The sequence below is a fragment of the Rhinolophus sinicus genome, linkage group LG02 (genome assembly GCF_036562045.2).
Source record: "Rhinolophus sinicus isolate RSC01 linkage group LG02, ASM3656204v1, whole genome shotgun sequence".
Taxonomy (NCBI): Eukaryota; Metazoa; Chordata; class Mammalia; order Chiroptera; family Rhinolophidae; genus Rhinolophus; species Rhinolophus sinicus.
Genome location: NC_133752.1, coordinates 139,799,809 through 139,820,545, shown reverse-complemented (window position 1 = coordinate 139,820,545; position 20,737 = coordinate 139,799,809). Strand labels below are relative to the sequence as shown.

Below are 20,737 nucleotides of genomic sequence, written 5' to 3'. Positions count from 1 at the left end.
AGCTATAAGAAACTAATACAAATCCGTTCTGAATCATTGATTTTTCTTTTCCACCAGACTTGTGCTGTCCAATATGATAGGTATTTAAATTCAACTTTTAAATTAGATACAAAATGTGGCCACGCAGTAGCCTACCCGTCTGTCTCCTCGTACCTGCCCCTAAAGCAAGGAGTGTCTGTGAGACGGATCCTTTCAGGGACTTTGCTTTACCTTTGTGCTTGCACCTTATGTCTCCCTGTTTGGCCCCAAAAAGATGGCTGGTCAGCCAATGACGAGTAAGATTCCCCATGGGGGGCGGGGGGGCGGGAATAGTCAAGCCAGGCGCAGTCGAGTGGGGACCAACAGGAGAACCCACTGAGTTCATAGAGGTGGGCACAGCCCCCCACCTTCCCCAGGCTAAGGAGAGCCTGTGCCTCTGTGGCTGCATTCCTTCCCACAACCTGCAAGGGAAGAGATTCAATGATGTGCTCTCCATCTATTCATATGAATATAGGTTTTGTCCGTTGGGGAAGTATATACATCCTGAGACTTACAGTTCAACTGCCTGCAGGTAAGGGTGATTGGCTTAAATCAATTTCTTATTATAGTGTATGGAATTCACAGATCTTGAGATTGACAAGCTTTATCCTCACCTAACTAATAAAAGCTAATGGGTTGGCCCCATTAGGTGTCCAGTCCTTGAGACTGGGGGGGTCCCTTGGCCCTGTTTATAATCTATTGCTGACTACTGTCTTTTCTTAACCCTGCGCCGCCCTCCTTGCTCCCCACAACTCTTGTCGCATGGGACGCGACACAAAAATTAAAAATTTCAGTTCCTCAGTCATACCACATTTTAAGTGCTTAATAGCCACACGTGGCCAGTGGCTCCTCCATTGCACTGTGTAGCTCTAGCATATTTTCACAGTTGTAGCACATTCTGTGGAACAGCACTGCTTAGGACAAGAATTATGCCTACATCCGACTCCTGTTCTCACCTTCCACTCTGTCCCTCATTGCAAAGGGCCTTGGTTGGATCTGGAGCAGAGGCTGGGCAGGCCCTAGAAGCAGGCTCAGGCTGTATGGACCCCTGTCCATTCAGAGTATACTGTACATGTGGGACAGGGCCTGTGAGGGCATTCCTGTAGCCCCCTGGGCTCCTTACCAACATAGGGCACCATTTGCCTGAATCTAAAGGGTATCCTTTCTGCACCTGTGACTGCCTGATAGTATGGTTGGATAACAAATTTATTGAAAACCTTCTTTGTGTGAGTACTGGGATTTTGCAGTGAACAAGGCAACTTCCCTGTCCTCATGGAGCTTATATTCTAGGGGAAGAAATAGCTAATTAGCCAGTAAATGAATGTGTACTCTAATGTCAGGGACTGATAAGTGATGTGAAGAAAAACAACTATAATAATGGGATTGGTTGGTGGGGATCGAGGACTAGTGGGTGTGTTTTAGATAATTGGATAAAACCTTTCAGGGGAGCTAACACCTGCGGACAGGCCTCAATGAAGTGAGACGGGAGGTAGGAAGAAAGGAGGAAATTAATTGATACGGGGTTCAGTTTTTTTGTTTCTTTTTTAACTTTTATTTCCCAGGACCCATCAGCTCCAAGTCACGTAGTTGTTTCAATCTAGTAGTTGTGGAGGGCGCAGCTCACAGTGGCCCATATGGGGATCAAACTGGCAATCTTGTTAAGAGCACTGCGCTCTAACCATCTGAGCTAAGTGGCCACCCCTGGGGTTCAGTTTTAATCACTGGCATTCAGACCCCCATGTCCCCCAATAGTACACTTCCCACATTCTCTCCGCTGCTTTCCTGTGTGTGGTCACACTGGGTGTCCACACCCACCAAGATTTTATTTTATTGATCACTATTACTTAGACATTGAAAACTGTGTGTGTGTCTGTGTGTATACACACACATTTGTACACCAAACTGTTATTTAACTTCCAGTTGAAGAGGATATTTACACTAAAGCCCTATGTACCTCTTAAACAGTGCAGGATAACCAACCTGTTGTCATTTTTCTCCTTGGCCCATCCTTTGCGGATTGAGTATCGAATCCTGATTATACTCTTAAAACCACTCTATAGAACTGCGTTGTCCAGTTTGGCGTCCACTCGCCATGTGTGGCTATTCAGCACTTGAAAGGTGGCCAGTCCAAGTTGTGATGTGCTGTCAGTGTGACATACACACCAGATTTGAAGACGTAATCCAAGAAATTGCCAAATATCTCATTAACTCTTTAAAATTGATTACATTTTGAAATTACAGTATTTTGATATGTTGGGTTAAATAAATAATATTTTAAAGTTAATTTTATCTGTTTCTCTTACTTTCTTTAATGTGGCTACTAGAAAAGGTTAAATTACATGCGTGGCCTACATTTGTGGTTCAGACTCTGTTTCTACCTGCTTCCTTTCTGAGGGCATTTATCTCCAGTTGGGGCATATTTGGGTATGATGCCTTGGAGAGCAAATAAATGTGGGGGAGGAATGTGTTCACCAACCGCCACAGACCGATGTCTGCCTCATAATATTTAACTTCCCAGGAACCACTAGTTAGAGGGTCAGCTAAACCATGCACTCTTTAGTAGATTAATGAGTTCCTTTGAAATATGAGTGTTACCTACTTGAGAATTTTATCTTCACTACATATTTTTCTTCTTTTAAGGTTTTCCCCAGAACCGAACATTTAAGATAATGAGTGTCATCCCTTTTAGACCAAGGTATCATTTGTCGGGACCATTGGGGAAGTTTTAATGAGAACCATGTTTAAAATAGTACTCAGCGTTTAAAAGAATTAAACCTTTTAAATTTTTTTCTTATGAAATTACCTGGTATGCCTAAATATAGCACTACTGAAAAAGACAAAATCTTTGTTGTTGTTTTTTTAAATCAACAGGTTTGTCAGAATAACTTCAAGATGACTTTCTTGTTTTATTAAGAAAATCATATAGGGCGGCCGGTTGGTTCAGTTGGTTAGAGCGCGAGCTCTTAACAAAATTGCCAGTTCAGTGACTGGACTTGGAGCTGAGCTGCGCCCTCTACAACTAAATTGAAGGACGATGACTTGGAGTTGATGGGCCCTGGAGAGGCACGCTGTTCCCCAATATTCCCCAATAAAAAAGAAAGAAAGAAAGAAAGAAAGAAAGAAAGGAAATCGTGTAATAGGCAACAGCGAAAGTTGCTGACACAATAGAATATATATTTTTATGTTATTTTTTCCCCCTTGGAGGCTGGTACAGGGGCTGTTGGAAGTGAGAGAAGAGGAAGTAAAGGATTCTAGGAACCTCCTTTCATGGAATTAAAGGCATGGACTGGAGCCAGACTGCTGGGTTCAGAACCCAGTTTCACTTACTGGCTGGATGACCAGGAGCTAGTTCTTAACCTGTGTTTGCCTCAGGTTACTCCTCTGTAAAAATGAGGTAATAATAATATTTACGTAACAGAACTGGCATGAGAATTAAATGAGTTAATTCATATAGAACAGAATAGTACCTGGCATAATTTGCACTCAATCAAATTTAGCCATAGGAAAGCATTATTACTATTATTATAGTTGTCGTTACTTTTATAGATATGTTGCATATGAATGGAATTTTCTAAGTCCTTTGTCCTCGCCTTCATCCTTCTGACTAATCTGAGTCCACAAGGGTGGGTGTTTATTGTACCTGTTTTAATGATGAAGCCACTTAAGTCCCCAGATGGGTATAACCTAGAGAGCTTTGCATATTAATAAAATATTTGGAAGAATATACAGCAGGATATTATTAATATTAATTGGTGATAGAAAATCAGGTGGGTTTTAAAATTACATTTTCTAACATTTTATAATTTACATGTCTGCTTTTGTAGCAATAAATAGTTATTTTTAAATTAAAAGAATCATGCGTATTTAAAAAGAAAAACGCAGAAAGTAATTGCACCATATTAATAGGTGTGTTCCTAAGATGCGTGATTCTTTTTTTCTTCTTTCTATTTTCTGTCTAAGATGAGTAAGTAGTTTGCATGAATGATGGAGGAAATAAAAGTGCATTTTTAGTAGGCATAGTCACTACCCCCAAATGAAATCTACAATGCATTAGAACTCACAAACATACATGTTCTTGGGAAATGTGTGAAGAGATTTAGAACCAATGGCTATAATAATAATAGTATGAATAACAATTTGTTGAGCATTTTCTATGTAAGGCTCTGTTTGAATTCCTTAAAGGCATTATCTAATTTAAAATCCTCATAACAACTCAGTAAGATTGGTTTCAGTTGAAGATTAGATTATATAAATTACCCACAGTCGGGACTCGGAATATAAACTTGTTTTCAAAGGAAAAAAATCTTGATCATAGATACAACAGAGGAAATTTTCACTTAAGCTCATCTTCAGAAAGAAATCTTTCTACAAAATTTATGACCAAGTTCACATTAGATTGAGTCTTCTTGGCTGTTAGCTGTCACGCAAACCTTATGACAGCTACCTACCATATACTGAATTTTTTTCTCCAATTTCTTTTATTTGGGCAAATTTGAGAGTGGGAGAAATGGGGATGGTTTTGATTGAATATCTTTTTCTTGCTTTATGCTTAAGAGACAGCAAAGCAGGAGAAGGGGCCAGGGGCCAGGAAGGGGAGAGGTGCTTAAGTGAACACAGGTGGTGATGCTGAAACCTAGTTTGGTACCACTCCAAGTGTGGAGATTATAGGTGAGTAAACTTGTTCCTTTTATAGAGGGAATGAGCTTGGCAACTGTCTTCCTTTTATTTAGCCTTTGCTTCCCAGAGTGATTAGGAAAAGAGGTTAGTTTTAAAGGAAGTTTCCTATTTGAGTATTCGTAATTATTTCCCCATAACTATCAAACCTTTTCTCTCTTTTAAGTATTTCTGTGTTTACTTCTCATAAGTTGTCTTACATCCTGGGCTTTTTATTGGTTGGCTTTGTCCTGTCTCTTGAGTGCACTTACTCAAACAAAGTACCCGTTTGGAAGTTTGTTATTTAATTTAAAAAGTATTTCTGTGATTTCTTTGCGGAGAGGGAGGGATGTCCCAGTTTATCCTTTTTTATATAAAAGCAACCAGCATGAGTCATATTGTTGGCATTTGATACTTTTTTGTTGAGCCAATGGATGAGTTCTTGTTTCAGTTCAAGGAAACCTTTCTAAGGGTCGGAGTTGCCTGATGGTAGCACAGGCTGCTCTTGAGGGAGAGAGAGTGAATTCTGGGCAGGCATGAACTTGGGGAATTTGATCACCGGCTAGTGGATGGGACTAAATGATTTCTAAGACTTATTGTAAATTTGAGATTCTTCTGTTTCTCTAACATGTGTCCAATGAGGAGCGATAAGAAGTGTCAATTGGGACCACAGACGATCCCATAAAGCCTTTGATAGTGATGATGGTTAACGGGATTTGCACCAGCACTGGGAGCAGAAGTGCTGCTTCTCTGATTTCTCGAGTCAGCATGAACAGTTCTCATCTTGAGAAACAGTTCCAGTGAAATTGGACTTCAGACCATCTTCCAGATTTAGTGTGAGCCCCAGGAGAGAACGGTGAGGAGGAGAAACTGTTCTAGTGTTTTCAATTTCGAGAAAGCTAGCGTGAGAAGTTTAGACTAAGTCACGCTTTGAGCATCCAGGTTACAAACAAATTCACTTAAAAGCCAGGAAATAATGTCACTCACTAAATATGTCACCTTTTAAGTAATTCTGATTTATTTTCCACACATCATTTACACCTCTGCCTCATTCATGAGCTCCCCGAAAGTATCATAGGTCTGAATTTTGTTTCTCTCATGTTATGTTTATGACAATTGAAGAAGGTATTATTTTGTCCAGTGAGCTTAGAATTTCTCTGTGTCAGAGATTGCAGAATGATAGTTCAGAGGCAAAATCTGCCATGAGGATGGGTTTTGTGTGGCCTGTACAAGTGTTTTGTTTTATCTTTAATTAGTTGCTGATATTTAAAATTTTGGAGATTTTATCCCAAAATTCAGATTTCTGGCTTTTCTCTAAAAGAAAATCAGTTTCGGCATAATTGTAGCAGGCTTCCTACGTAGTAATTCTTTATCTGGAGCTTGGTGGCTGGGAGGTAATGACTTAAGCACAGTCATTACTTTCCCTTGTTATTTTATTCCCGGCCTGCTTCATTCATTTATGGGACTTGTCTGGCCTCTGAAGGCATTTGAGTTTATGATCCTGGCTCTCTATACAATGCTTACATGCAGGTCTTAAGACTATAAGTAGCGATTATGGTCACCTCAGGAGGGGACTGCTGAATACTAGAGAGTGTTTCATTGCATTGGGCAGTGTTCTGCCTTTGGATGATCCCAGCCAGCCAATCCTGTAACCAGAGTGAAGAGGGAAAAAATGCATTCACCCTGGGCTGCACCGCTGGCTTTCTCGAGACCCCAGTCTAGGAGCCGGGCCTGGAGTGCCCTGCAGTCTGTTGCTTGCCTGAGCTCAGGGTTACTTGGCACCTGCGCTGGAGAAGGTGCCAGTGGAGTGGCAGGAGGCTCAATGGCATCATTCATCAGCTTTCTGAATGCCAGCAGCCAAGAGAACATGGGCTATGCCTGTGAGTAGTGTGGGTTCTCGCCAGGAACATCGAAACTTCAAAGGGAAAGGAAATTGTGCCACAGGTCGATGTGGAAAGCTTTCGGTCTTATTGAATCGGGCTGAGTTTTACAGAGAAGGAAGATGGTGCAAAGAAATCTGAGGAACTCTACCTGTTTTTAATGGCCTTTCCACTCTCCCTCCCCCTGAGGTGCCAAGATAATTAAAATGCCTGAGGAGCTGCAAAACCTAACCATGAAAATAGACTGAATACAAAGAGTTTCTCCTGTTTGGTCCCAGAGGTACTTAGAATTAAGGTACTGTGCAAGAAGAGCATGGATGCATCGTTCGGCAAATTCCGTTAAAACTGAAGTTACATGTTTGTGACTAATTTTGATCTCACCTAGGTTTCTAGAGGCTTAACGAGGAGGGAAATCTTATAACTCTTAACTCTTATACTTTGATTCTGATAAGAAAAAGAAATTGTGCTTTACGTTGTCCTTGAAATTTTATTTTCATGCTGGCCCCAAACTGACGTCTGGTATCTGGAATTTGTTAAAAGCAAAATGTACCCTTCAAAAATCTAAGAGCCCGAAGACAAGCAGGAGTCGACCAAAGCGCCCTCCACGTCCCTCTGGCGCCCAGCTGATGCAGTGACATCCTGAGGACATTCGTCACTTTGTATCTTTCATTTTCTTCACCTGCCCCCTTTCTTACATGCCCCTCCTTTCCCTTCTCTGGTCCTCTTTCTTTCCTAGATTCTTTTCTCCTTTGTTTTTTTTTCATTAAGTTGTATTTCCCTTTATCCTTTTCCTGCTCCCGCCTTCCCTCCTTCCCTGTCTCTCCGTCCATTGTCTTCTGTTTTCATCTTGTTAATACTTTCACCTCTTACCGAAGACGTGGAAATTTAACAGAGAAGGTGCACGCTGTGGGCCAAAAGCTGGGGAGGAAAGATTCAATTAAAAGGCATTGTTTTAGATTGTGGGTGCATAATTGCAGGAGAGGGGCGGCAAGGCTAACTGGATTTGGAGGGAGGACAGTCGTTCTCAAAAATGCACTAGAGTTATTCGTGCATCTGGTCATGTTTAAAAAAGAATCTCTTCCAGATAAGAGCAGCTATGTAAGAAGGGGCGTGGCAGAGGCAATGAAGCTAATATTGTATTTGAGATCCTGTAAGAGCTTATAAAGAGGTATAAAATTAGAAAATGCTAGCATTTTTACCTTAGTGTTTCTGAACTTGGGCTTGTTGTAAAGACGAAAAGATATAATGTCTTTTAAGAAGTATACTTTTTCAAAGTAAATTGCAATTCCACAAAGGAAATAAGAATGGTAGAAAATAGGTGTTTTAAGTAATTTGCAATTTAGAGCCACTTTAATTTAAAACTTAAATTTAATTATGGTGAAATAAAAGGCAATTCTGATCCTATTATGGTCCTTCCATTCCATATCCTCAGTATTCTATTGAAATATAGCTGACTCTGCCCTCTCTTATCTCATTAGCATAAAATAGTTTTTTAAAAAACCTAGTGTCAAAGATTTGACAGGAAATGTCATTTCCTGATATTTTCTTCAGTTAGAACATAGTTCCGTAGCCATCTTTTCTAAATGTGAATGATATACTTTTGTTTTTAACTTGTTAAATAAATTGAAGCATTCCTTACAATAAGTGAATAGAGAGCTGAATAAAAATAGCATCTCTTATACAATGTTTAAAGTTTCCTAATAATTGGCCCAGCCCCTGCTTATCTTATTGCCCTGTAGGAAGTAACAAACTGCCATCCATGTAGGCCCTGAATTCTCCAGACACTCATACCCCTGGGCCTTTGCACAGGCTACTCCTTTTGCTCATAATATTCTTCCTATACCCACCCCTAACTTGGCACATTCCTACTTAGCTGCTAGCTCCAGTGTGTCACCTCGGAGCCTTTCCTAGTTTACCTGTGCAGAATTTGTTGTTCCTTCCTATGTGTTCTCTCAGCACTTTTCTTCATGTTTCCTTAATAGAACTTACTACACTGCATTGTAACTAATAATCATTATAAAAATAACAGATATTCCCTTTCATGTCTGTAGAGCAGGAGCTAGCCTGGGAGGTCCTGAGGGCAAAAAGCAGTGGATTTATCTTTGTCTCTCCAGAGCCCTGCACCTGGAAGATGGTCAGTAAATGTTTGTCACATGAGTAGCATAAGCATTTCTATCCTCACCTGTTCGCTTGTTGAGTGGACATTGTTGAATGAACATTGTGACATTCAGTGTTTTCAGATTACGTGGGTAAAGTTGAATGTGTAGGACTAGAAGTATACTTTTATTAGAGAGTTTGGCTCATCGCTGATGATTAAATAGGAGCATGTTATTTTTTTTAAAATATATTTTTAAAACTTTTATTTATTATTTAAATGTGTTTTTCCAGGACCCATCAGCTCCAAGTCACATAGTTGTTTCAATCTAGTTGTGGAGGGCGCAGCTCACAGTGGCCCATGTGTGGATCGAACCGGCAACCTTGTTGTTAAGAGCACCGCGCTCTAACTAACTGAGCCATCTGGCCGCCCCAAGAATGTTATTTTTAATACATAGGTTGTCTGTCAAATTGAACATTTTCTTTGGTACTTTGAAGAGATAAAATAATAAAGAAGAGAATTAATATTTCTGACATGTAAACAAAGCTGGATGATGTTCAGTATTTGCTTAGGTCTGATAAATCGTAAAAGATATATGCATACACACATTGTATGTTGATTATATACATAAATTGATTATATATAAGTTGTTTTACATAGTGCATATATAGCTGATTTTTTTAATTGCCGTGTCTTTAAGGATTTTGTAACCTAAAGCTTGGAAGATATGTATTCTGTGATCCACATTGTGGTTTTCAGTTGTAAAGTGAATGTGGAGGAAGCATGGGTAACTAGACTACTTTCTGGTTTTCTACTATCAGCTCCTGAGCCAGAGTTCTAGTTTACTTGAAGCCAGGGGTTATTGGAACTTTCATTTATTGAACTGTAGTTAAATCAAAATAAGATGTAAAGTTGCCAAAGTCTGTAATAGAAGTCTAAAGAAAATTAAGTGAAATGATTGGTGTTTCCTTTGTCATTTTCCTAGATGAAGGTCTTCTCTTACTGTAGAAGTAGACATATAAAATATATACATGTAATTGAGAGATGTTTAAAACATTATGATATTCAGTGGATTTAGCTGGGATTCTTTTCCACTGTTGATCAAATAGATCATTGCTTATGGGGGAAATCTTTTAGGGCTGGATTCCAGAAGGGCTACATAGAGCAAAGAATGAAGAGGTAGTGATGGGACAGTGAGCTGCAGGGAGAGGAGAAAGGAAAATCATTTTATGAATTAGCAAAATTTGGGTCCTAAGTTCAAATGTGCATTTTGATAACTGTCTTTACTGAAACGAACATTTATCAGAGAATATCTATTAGGTGCTATATGGAAATTTAGAGACATGATTCCTATATTCAAGAGATTTATAATCTGTATAGTTCAAAACATTACAGTAATTATAGCGTAATAATAGTACAATAATGATTTTAAAACAAAAGCAGTTGACCTAAGCATATGTAGTTTCCCTAAAAGCCATGACATTCAGGAAATACTAGGGAATTTGCATTAGCCACTTAGGTAGATTTGAAAACATATTTGAATCTTTATTTTTCCTTTTGGTCTTTTATAATAGTTTTCTTATTTTACAATCGTTGCTTTTCTGAATGATGCTACACACTTGGCACTTAAACTTTTATTTGATACATTAATAGTTACACAGTGTACATATAGCATGTATATATATTCCAACAAATTGTCTAGAAGGCCAGGCCTGGATCACTTCCGCTTGCTCTTCGTAATGGTCGAACATTATAATTTTGTATCATGGACTTTGGAGTTAGATAAACCTGAATGAGAATTCAAACTCTAATACTTACTACTTGTATCACTTTGGACAAACTACTTAACCGCCCCATGCTTCAATTTTCTCATCTGTGTAATGGAGGTTCTGCATAGTAGGATTGCTGTAAGAGTTAAATGAGCTAAGCTATTTCAACTACTTATCACAAGACCTGGAACGTAGTAGGAACTCAATAAATATTCTGTTCGATATAAATGGTACATTGCTTTGGGAGGTTAAACTGCATTCCCGTAGACACTTTAAAATTGTAATTACTACAGGTAAGGAAATAGCCTTAATTTGAAAAAGCCTCAATTTGCAATTAATTCAGTACAAAAGATTTAAACTACTTTAAGTTTTTTGTTCTTTAAACTTATTCAGAGAAAATCATGTGCAAGATTTTGTGTGTACTCCATGAGACTTGATGTTGAATTAGATCAGGAAAGAAAGTCAGTGTTCAGAGAATGCCTGGAACCTTTGTTGGTAACATAGCCGTTCCAAAATGTAAATCTTTATACTCTCCACAGATCAATGGTTTCCACACACTCTTTTTCTTTTAGTAAAAATCAATCTACTAATATGGGCTTAAATGCCTTTGCTTGATTATGGGGAAGTTAATGAAATCCTGCCTCTTGTGCATTTTAAATAAAAGCATTATCGTGACTCATTCAGATCTGTACTTCCTCAAGCGGGCCTCTCCTACAATGTAGTTAAACTGCAATAATTGATCCCCTTAATTTATTGTCTTTATCCTGGCTAGCTTTCATCTGGGGGAAAAAAGTGCAAATTTATTTCCCATACTTTACCTGAAAATGTTATTTAGGTCAAAATATTTGGCTTTTAAAAGCTATGAAAACTGATGCTTTTGCAGTAAGCTTTTATTCTAAAATACAATAACTGAGGTTAACATCATTTCAAATGAAGGTATTATAATGAAAACTTAGACAGAAAAATAGATACAGCCTCTTTTTCAGTGTCAGAAGTGTTGTAAAATTGACTTCACTTCCGAAACCATGAGGATGAGCTGTGCCTCGAGGACAGTTTCATACCTTATTTTATGCCAAAAGGTTTTATTATAACTCGGCTCCCCCCAAATATGGTAGGAGTTCTAGGGTGAGGCCAGGAGTTTGAGCTTAGAGTGGAAACCTTATTTCCTATATGTCTGTGCTATTTAGTTTGCTGAAGATATTGGTGATACTATAATTCAAAAGTAGAAAAAGACTTTAGGGAGTTACATTTTCCAAGAGCTAGTACCTGGCAGGAAGCCACCCGAAACTTCCTTCCCCAGAACCTAACTCTTGTGGACCAGGGCATCAAAAATACCATTTTTAGTTTAAAGAACTACATTTCCATTCCCCAAATTGGCACAGCCTCCCAAATCCTACATGTCCTTTAAAGGCAGTGTGCGGGGCCAACCCCCCCTAAAGCTATCACTGAGGACACCAGTTGACTTGTATGATCTTTTCTGAAATCCTTTAGCCAGTGTAGTTGATACCATCACTTTTTGAACTTTTTTCTTTTTTTCATTACATATTTTATGGTAATTGGCCAATACAGTGCTTTACATGTTGGGAAAGTCTTTTCAGACCTCACGTCATTGCCGCTTTCCATTGCCTTTGGAAGGAGGGTATAGTTATGATTAGTGACCATTTTGCAGTTGAGGAAATGTGAGTTCCACAGAGAAAGTTTTACTACTCCAAGGTCGCATTTCTAACTGGAACTTGTGTCTTGATTCTCTATAATCTGTCCCATATTTGCCTTGTGCATAAATAAGCCTTGTCTTCTGATCAAGCGTGCTAATAACTCTTCAGAGGCCTTTTCTGACGGGAACTCCACATTCCAGATTCCACTTAATGAAAACCTTAATTGCTAATTCACTCATATCCTGGAGGAGATGGTCCTATAGAGGAGCCACATTTCTAATTTTTGATTTTTCATGGTAGTCATTTGAAAAAGTAAAAACAAACATGAACAAGTGAAATTAATAAACCCAATATGTCTAAAATGTTTAATTCCAACATTAATTAACCATGGATGCTTCCTCCCCGCACCTGCCACTGCTCCTTGACATTCATACATTAACACGCTGAAGGTCACTAGCTCTCACTGTCTGTTTCTATCGCCTGTCTCCTCACTGAGGACGGGGCTGGGCTCACAACTTCCAGTCTGTTGTTTATACTGTGTTTCCCCGAAAATAAGGCCTAGCCGTACCACCAGCTCTAATGCGTCTTTTAAAGCAAAAATTAATATAAGACCTGGTATTTATTATATTATATTATATTATATTATATTATATTATATTATATTATATTATATTTATTATACCTGGTCTTATATAATATGAGACCGGGTCTTATATTAATTTTTGCTCTTAAAATTAATTTTTGTAATTTTAAGACACATTAGAGCTGATTATCTGGCTAGGTATTATTTTCAGGGAAACACAGTAGCCACTAGTAAGGAGTCTGGCACAAGAAAATAAATTGTTTTCAAACAAAAGCCTACTGGTACTGGTAATAACACCTCCATCTGTTTCCTAGTGGTTTACAGATTACAGCATGCTTTTCACTTATATATCTCATTTAATTCTCACCAGACCTTGTGAGGTAGAGCTATTATTTTACAAGATAAAACTTTGAGAGGTTAAGTGACTTCCCACATGTCACATGTCTTGTAATAGTTGGCACTGTAACTCCATCCTGACATCACCTAGTTTCTGTGCAGAGTGTAAGAGAAGCACTTGGGTTCAAATTTATAGTGAAATGAAGACATAGCCTTGTTTATTTGGTCCATTCACACACAAAAAATTTAAAAAATCCCAGCTCCCCTTTATGAACTCTTTTTGCCCCAAATTTCTAGCCTAAGAAGAATATTTCACAAAAGTTTGCACATGGTGGTTAGCTGATCAGTGGCTGCGAGGTTGTGTGTATTTTCACATGAGCAAAGAGCATGTGAACAAATGATGGAACCAGTTAGAATTTCACTGGGTTCTTCTCTTAAAGTCATTCCAGGGGCTCGCATGTGCCTGTTGGGAAAATTCCTTACATCCTTTGAGTAAAGGGCCTGAGACATCCAAACAGAATGTAGACTTTTTTGATATCATAAAGGAAATCTGACCAACCCCGACTATGAGATGACTGAGATGCTTTGTGATGCTTTAGAAATGTTGTGTTTTATTTGCTAGATGATTACGAGTGTCATATCCAATCCATCAATTTTATGTCCTCGTCCTAGACATTCAAATGTAACAATATGAGAGAAACAGCCCAATCTGGACTCAGTCTTTCCATGAAGCATACATCATTCAGTGGTATCACACAAATTTATTTTAAGAGTTAGGACTACCCTTTACCAGAGAAAATAGCAAGAAATGCCTTTGTGTCTTCCTTTCCTGGGCAATTCCATTTTGTTTGGTACGCATTAGTCACTAGATTTCTTATAGCTTAGAGGAACTATTTCAGTTTTGGTTTTTTTTTCAGATTGAGTAGTTTGAAAGCACACTTTTTTATGTAGTGTTCTTGTTGGATTATTGATGTTGATTCATTCTGTGGCGATGCTCTGTAAACAAATGAAATAATAGTCATTTAAAAAAGACAGTAAATTTTAGCCCTGTTAAAAAGGCCATTATTATTATTTAGTAGGTCCTGCCCTAGATTTACTTAATGACTGCTTCGAGCCTCCTCAGAGTTGGCATTTTTATGCACAAAAGAGATTGTGTTGTTTATGCAGTTGTGTGAGAGTCAGGGCGATAAGCCCTCTTAGTGTTCCTTCTATTAGGTGAATCTTTTCTATGCCATTAGAAATTGTAACAGTTAGTATACACGTGATGTTCCCAGTAAGTAAATTTACTATTCTGGCTTATAGATAAATTCAGGACGAAGTAAAAATAATGAAGCAAGAGCCATTTTATGAAGATGTCATTTTAAAGTGCTTGCCCCATATGTTGTCTAATTTGATAAACTACTGAAAAGTACTAGGAATGGAAATATGAGGAGTTATTTTGTTGGTATTACCATTATCATGATTCTCAGAAATGTCTCAACAACCAAAATTTTATGGAATTGTGATACTGCAGTATATCTCTTTTTGTAGTACCTCTATATTGAGATATAATTTACATCTTATAACTAGCCCATATGATGTATACAATTCACTGGTTTTTAGTATAGTCACAGTTTAGTAACCATCACCACAATCACTTTGAGAACATTTTTATCACCCCCAAAAGAAACCCTGCACCCCATAGCAATCACCTTCCATTTCCCCCAAATCCTCTAGCCCTCGTCAACAACGAATCTGCTTTCTGTTTCTATGGATTCGTCTATGGACATTTCACAATGATGGAATCACTATGGTCTTTGGTGACTAGTTTCATTCACTGTGCTTCTATTTTCAAAATTCAACCATGTTTTAGTATGTATCAGTGTTTCATTCCTTTTTATGGCCACATTTTGTTTATCTCTATTAGTTGATGGATGTTTAGGTTGTTTCCACTTTTCAACTATTATGAATAATGCTGCTATAAACATTTGTGTGCAAGTTTTTGTGTAAAATTATGGTTTCATTTCTCTTGGGTATAATCCTAGGGGTGGATTTACTGAGTTCATGTTAACCCTATATTTAATCTTTTAATCTGCCAGGTTGTTTTCCAAAGTGGCTGTACCACTTTACATTCCCACCAGCTGTATATGAGGGTTCCAATTTCTTCACATCCTTTCTAACACTTTTCATTATCTGTCTTCTTGATGAGAGCCATCCTAGTGGCAGTGATGTGGCAGCTCATCATGCTTTTGATTTGCATCTTGCTGATGGTAATGCTGTTGAACCACTTTTCATGTGCTGTTGGCTATTTGTATACTATCTTCTTTGAAGAAATGTCTATTGAGATCCTTTGCCCATTTTTTAAGTTGGGTTATTTATGTTGGTATTATGTGTGAGTTTTTTATCCTAGATGTGTGTTACATGCCATTGAGTTGGCTCTGACTCCTGGAGACCCCATGAACGAATGACATCCACAATGCCCTCTAGTCAATAGCCCTGCTCAGCTCCTGTAGACTCAGGCCTGTGGCTTCTTTCCTGGAGTCAATCCATCTCATATTTGGTCTTCCTCTTTTCCTGCTGACTTCTGTTTTTCTTAACATTATTGTCTTTTTCAAAGACCCCTGCCTTCTCATGATGTGCCGAAATAGGACAGCTTCGGTTTTGTCATTTTTGCCTCCAGCGATGTTTCGGGCTTAATTTGCTCTAGGCCCAGGTGTTCGTCTTTTAGGCGGTCCAAGGTATCTGGAGATTTCCCCTCCAACACCATATTTCAAATGAATCCATTTCCCCCCCTATTTTAGATACAAGTTCCTACTCTAGGTACAAGTTGCTTATTGGATATGTGATTTGCAAATATTTTGTCCCATTCTCTGGGTTGTCTTTCACTTCTTGGTGGTTACAACTGTATGTCATGGAAGCCACTTCGCTTTCAGGGCGGTGTGTCTTCCAGGCACGTCTGCAGTCTGAGTCAGCTCGTCTTTCCGTCGCTTCCTGGTGCATTCCTCGGTTAGCACTGAGCACGGTGTGGATATTATCAGTTTGGGATTTGCCTTTCCTACCAGAAGGAAGTGTGTCGGACAAATTTTTGTAACTTCCGTGCCTAGTCTTCTGCCTAACACAAAATAGGAGCTCAACAAAATTAATAGGAGTTAACAAAATTAATACAAAGCTTAAATTTGAAAAAAATGATGCAGGTCAATACTAATCCAAGAAAGCTAATAGGAAGTGCCCTGAAAGAGTGTCCTTAAAGAAGGGATGGAGAAGCTGCCATCCCTTCTCCAGAAGCAGCCTCACAGTTCCTTCTAGAAATCACTCCTTCATGGCGTGCTGGCACCAGTTTTAGCCCTAATGCTCCTGAGGTACCTAGGATGACGGTGGTGCCACACCCCTTAGCCACCTGTGGTCCCATCCCAGGGGATGACAGTGTGGGGCCCAGTGCATCACGGGCTGCTTTGATTGATTCTGAGCAGCGGACCAGAATTTATATGACCAAGCATTTATTTTCCTTATGTACTTATTTATTTTAAAATATTTTAAAATTTTCGCTGCCGTATTAGGTTAGCTCAAATCTAGGGAGGTCATATTAGTAAAGCCACATCATATGTGCAGGCAGGTGACTTAACTCATTGTGCTGCCTTGTGGCTCTGAGGTGGTGTGAGTAATCCAAAGCGTTTCTCTTCCTAACAATGTGCTTGCTGTGGTAGGACTTCCATACTAATTTTTTCCTTTCGGATCTTTTCCTCATTTGTCCTAAACTTTTCTAAAGGAAATTGGTAATCAAATGGATTCCCCTGTAACTTTTGGAGCCTATTTTATTTTCTCCAGATGATACTGTAGGTTCGGTCCCGGCAGCACATTTTCACTACTGAAAATGCTGCCAGTGCCTTATTTTGATTGGAAAATTACAGATAACATGAAGTAACAGTTACTCCCTGCAAAATGAGGATGAGGTTTTAACTGTTTAAATGTAGTCCTCCCTCTCAAAACTCCCTGGTTCTTGATTTTGAACCCTGAAAGAAGCAAGCAAGAGAATACCTTAAGAATAAGACTAAAGTAAGAAGGCCGTTTCGTTTTTGTGTACTTCTGATGAGATTGGTACTCTCAGCCACTTTTATTTCTTATTTGGCACTAAGGCAACTTAAAAAAAGAGAGAGAGAAAACTAGTTGATAGTCTAAGCTGATTGATTTATTTTCTCTTAGCACAAGAAGATGTGCTAAAATTACTAAATCTTAAGACTTACTGGGATTCCTGAATGAGAACTACTCCCCCTCGCCCCCCCCTTTTTTTCATTATGAAACAAAAATAGTTCTGTATTTGTGGGTGAAAGAGTTTGGCAGACATGCTGAGTATAATACTGTATTGAAAAACGGGTACTCTGAGTGACTGAAAAAGCCAGGTGCTGTTCATGGTAGTGAAAAGCCTATAATAACGTCTCCACTCTTGTGTTCACCACATTCTGTGAGATGAATGAGTGGAGCCCCCAATCTAAAAGCAGAGAAACCAAGAGAGAGTGCTTGACAAATATTTCCCTATCTTCTGCCAAGGTTCCCCTGGAACAGTTTTGCCTGGAACATAACCTTACTGGGAGGGCAGAAACTTTGTTTCACAGTTGCTGTATCTTCTTTGCCAGGATGTCAGTGCTCAACACATGTTGCATGGATGGAAGGTGGGCGTCAGTGTTCTGTTTGACCAGCAGACCTGGGTTAGGGGCCTAGGGGTGCTTCTTACTAGCTGAAGTCCCTAGATGAAGTATTCAGCCTCCGTAAAGTTCAGTTTCTTATTTATAAAATAGGGATATACTACTACTTACTTTAGTAGGGTATAGCATGGAAAGTGTTTAATTACTATTAGCGATTATTAAGTTGAGCCAATTTCCTGACTCCCCATTCAGAACTTGACCATCCCACTGTTAATGAACTTAATTAAACATGGGCAAGTGTGTGCCTATACAGAGGTGCCAAAGAAATGTACACACATTTTTAAGAAAGGAAAAAGCTGTGTTAAAATTGTAATACTCAGTATATACCGATAACAAAAGATGAATACAAGTCACGTTTGACTTCTGCAATTACAAGAGGTGCTCAAAGTGGTGACCATCAGCGTAATTTTAATACAATTTCTTGCTTTCTTAACATGTGTATACATTTTTTTGACACCCTCTGTTATGTAATCAACTCAGTCTTTGTCTATTGAAAAATGAAGAAATTGAGGTGGTGTTATTTGGACACTGATTTCTGTTAACTCCACTGAATTAGATTCAGCCCTCACTTTCGGGGAATGTGCACTGACACTGGGCAAGACAAAATAGAGAAGTTTTCCAATATGAATATTCTTGTCTTTGGAGGTGAGTCCTGGATCTGAGAACAAAAACAAATCAGTGGTTATTCGTTACTGTGTCTCATTTTCCAAAACACATGTTCCATTGTTATAGTTCTTTACAGATAATTTTATAACACATACTTCAGCTTTTGTGTTTTTCCTAAGTCGCTAAATTACTGACGTTCCTGTTCCTAATGTATTAAAATGGTGGAAGAATTCTTTTCAGGAATATATGTGTCAATAAGGCTGTTACTTCGAATAGTGTGTCCAAGTGAAGAGTTCTTCATGAACGAAATAATAGAGCAGAATCCAGGGATTGCCGCGTTATAAATGGATTATTTGGATGTAGAAAGAAATTATTTTTAGCCACAGCATCCCTATGAACCCTGAAGCTACGTGTTTTATGAACTAGGAATTTTTGCAGTACATAAAAATTACCAGATGTCAGTGTCCATATGTGCCAACTGGCAACTGCGTGGTGGTTCAGAAGTCTGGCAGAAATGATGCTCACTTCTTTGCCATTCACACTCAAAGGGATAGTTGAGGTAAAATGCTGCTGGAAAAAATTACAATGTGCTCAGCTACCCAAAGATATCACATGTTACGAATTGTTATCTGACAGGCTTTCATTTTTTCCCCTAATGACTCCGGGCATGTTTGTGGCATTGCGAATGTAATCCATGTTTCTAATTTATTAACGTTTTTCCTGAGGCTTGTGTCATTCTTCTAAAGGGTCAGCATGGACTTGATTTAAAGAACCGACTGGACACAGCAGTCTCATAACGGTCCGATACAGAGCTAAATGTATATTAGGATCCATTACTTGTCTCTTGTACAAACCAGCACACCACGGTAATTTTCGTGGACTCATCAAATGGATTCTCTTCTCTCCTTAGAAATTCGAGCTCAACTGGTAGAACAACAAAAATGCCTGGAGCAGCAAACAGAGATGCGAGTTCAGCTTCTCCAGGACCTGCAAGATTTCTTTCGGAAAAAAGCAGAAATTGAGACGGAATATTCTCGGAACCTAGAGAAGTTAGCAGAAAGGTTCATGGCAAAAACCAGAAGCACTAAGGATCACCAGCAGTACAAGTAAGAGAGACTAGACTCGGGGTCACCTTTCCGAGATGATGTCCACCTTGTTACCACCCTTGTTGGTTTTAGAATTTGCCGTTTTTTGTCTGATAAGCTGTTAATTGGCGTGTCCCCATAGATAAGAGCAGCCATCTGTGTTTATAATTTATGAACATCAATTGACAACATTTTAAATTAATAATATTCTCTTGACACGTTTCTCTTTCCAATAAACACATATCTGTGGGTAACTTTATATTCAAGAAGAAAACGCTTTTATATAATTCTTGATTACAAAACACTAGGAGTTGATACCTACCACAGGCGGACATTTGGATGGGCAAAGTTAAAATAGCTGATTCTTCAAGCAAAGCCTTCAGGATTTCTGCAGTGATTTTATGTGAAAATAAGCAGTGAGGGTTGCTTACGTTTTGTCCCCAACTGCCCATCATGTTTATGGTCATCACAGTTGAGCCTAGCTTATCACAAAGACGTTTGGTAAAATGCTTATGATTTTTAAAAAAAATGCTTATGATTGAATCTAATTAAACCTTATATTAATGGTACTTTATTTAAGAAATAGACTGCTTTTTCTGATAATGAAATTTACTTTATAATTTACATCCTAGAGCCAGAGAGAGACGAGTAGGCAGACAGCTCCAAAAGAGCATACAAGTACTCCGACAGGGATAAGCACAGGATGTCATGGACAGATGGACAGAAATCCTTCCCATAGTGGGGGTGGGGAAGGGAAGTCAAGGAAAGGTCCTGGAAGAAGTGATACATAAGTGAAGATGTGAAGGACTGCATGGCCATTTAGGGGGACCAGAGCAGGATGTTCCTGGCAAGGGGCCCATCATGCATGAGGGACCAGAAGGGAAGGGGTGTAGGGCAGCTTTGCAGAACAGGAAAGTAATTCAGTGGGAGTGAGTAGTGAGGTGGGGAGCTGCAAGGCTGCAGGTGCAAATTGTGCCAGATCATGGAACCCTGTAGAGCCTACTCAACATTTTGGACTTTATCCTAAAGGCATGAGAAGCCTTCAGAGAGTTTTGAGTAGAAGGGTGAGCAACTCAGACCAGCATTTTAAAATGATGGCAAAGACCATAGATAGGATTGTGGATGGGAAGACACCATTGTTGAGAGAGGGAGACCATGTAGGGGGCTCTCTCTGGTGTGAGCTAGCAGTACTGCCAGTAGAAATAGACTTGGTTAGGAGATACTAAAAAGGCAGCATAGTCTTTCATTTCTGGAAATGTAGTGGAGCAGATAATCTAAAAAATACTTCTGCCACAAAACTCCCAGAAATCTGGTTAAAATGTAATAGACAGTCTTTTAAAAATGTATAACTGAACTCATAGGAAAGTTAAGGGAAATT

The 20,737-nt window shown here is 38.9% G+C and overlaps 1 protein-coding gene across 2 annotated transcripts in view; it reads left to right on the top strand.

The window, feature by feature from the left end:
• Positions 1–20,737, top strand: part of SRGAP1 (SLIT-ROBO Rho GTPase activating protein 1) — a 244,840-nt gene that overhangs the window by 93,373 nt on the left and 130,730 nt on the right. For both annotated transcript variants that reach the window (XM_019732457.2, XM_019732456.2), the window contains exon 2: positions 19,185–19,380. In XM_019732457.2, coding sequence (XP_019588016.1) covers positions 19,185–19,380 — 196 coding nt within the window. The remainder of the gene's footprint in view (positions 1–19,184; positions 19,381–20,737) is intronic.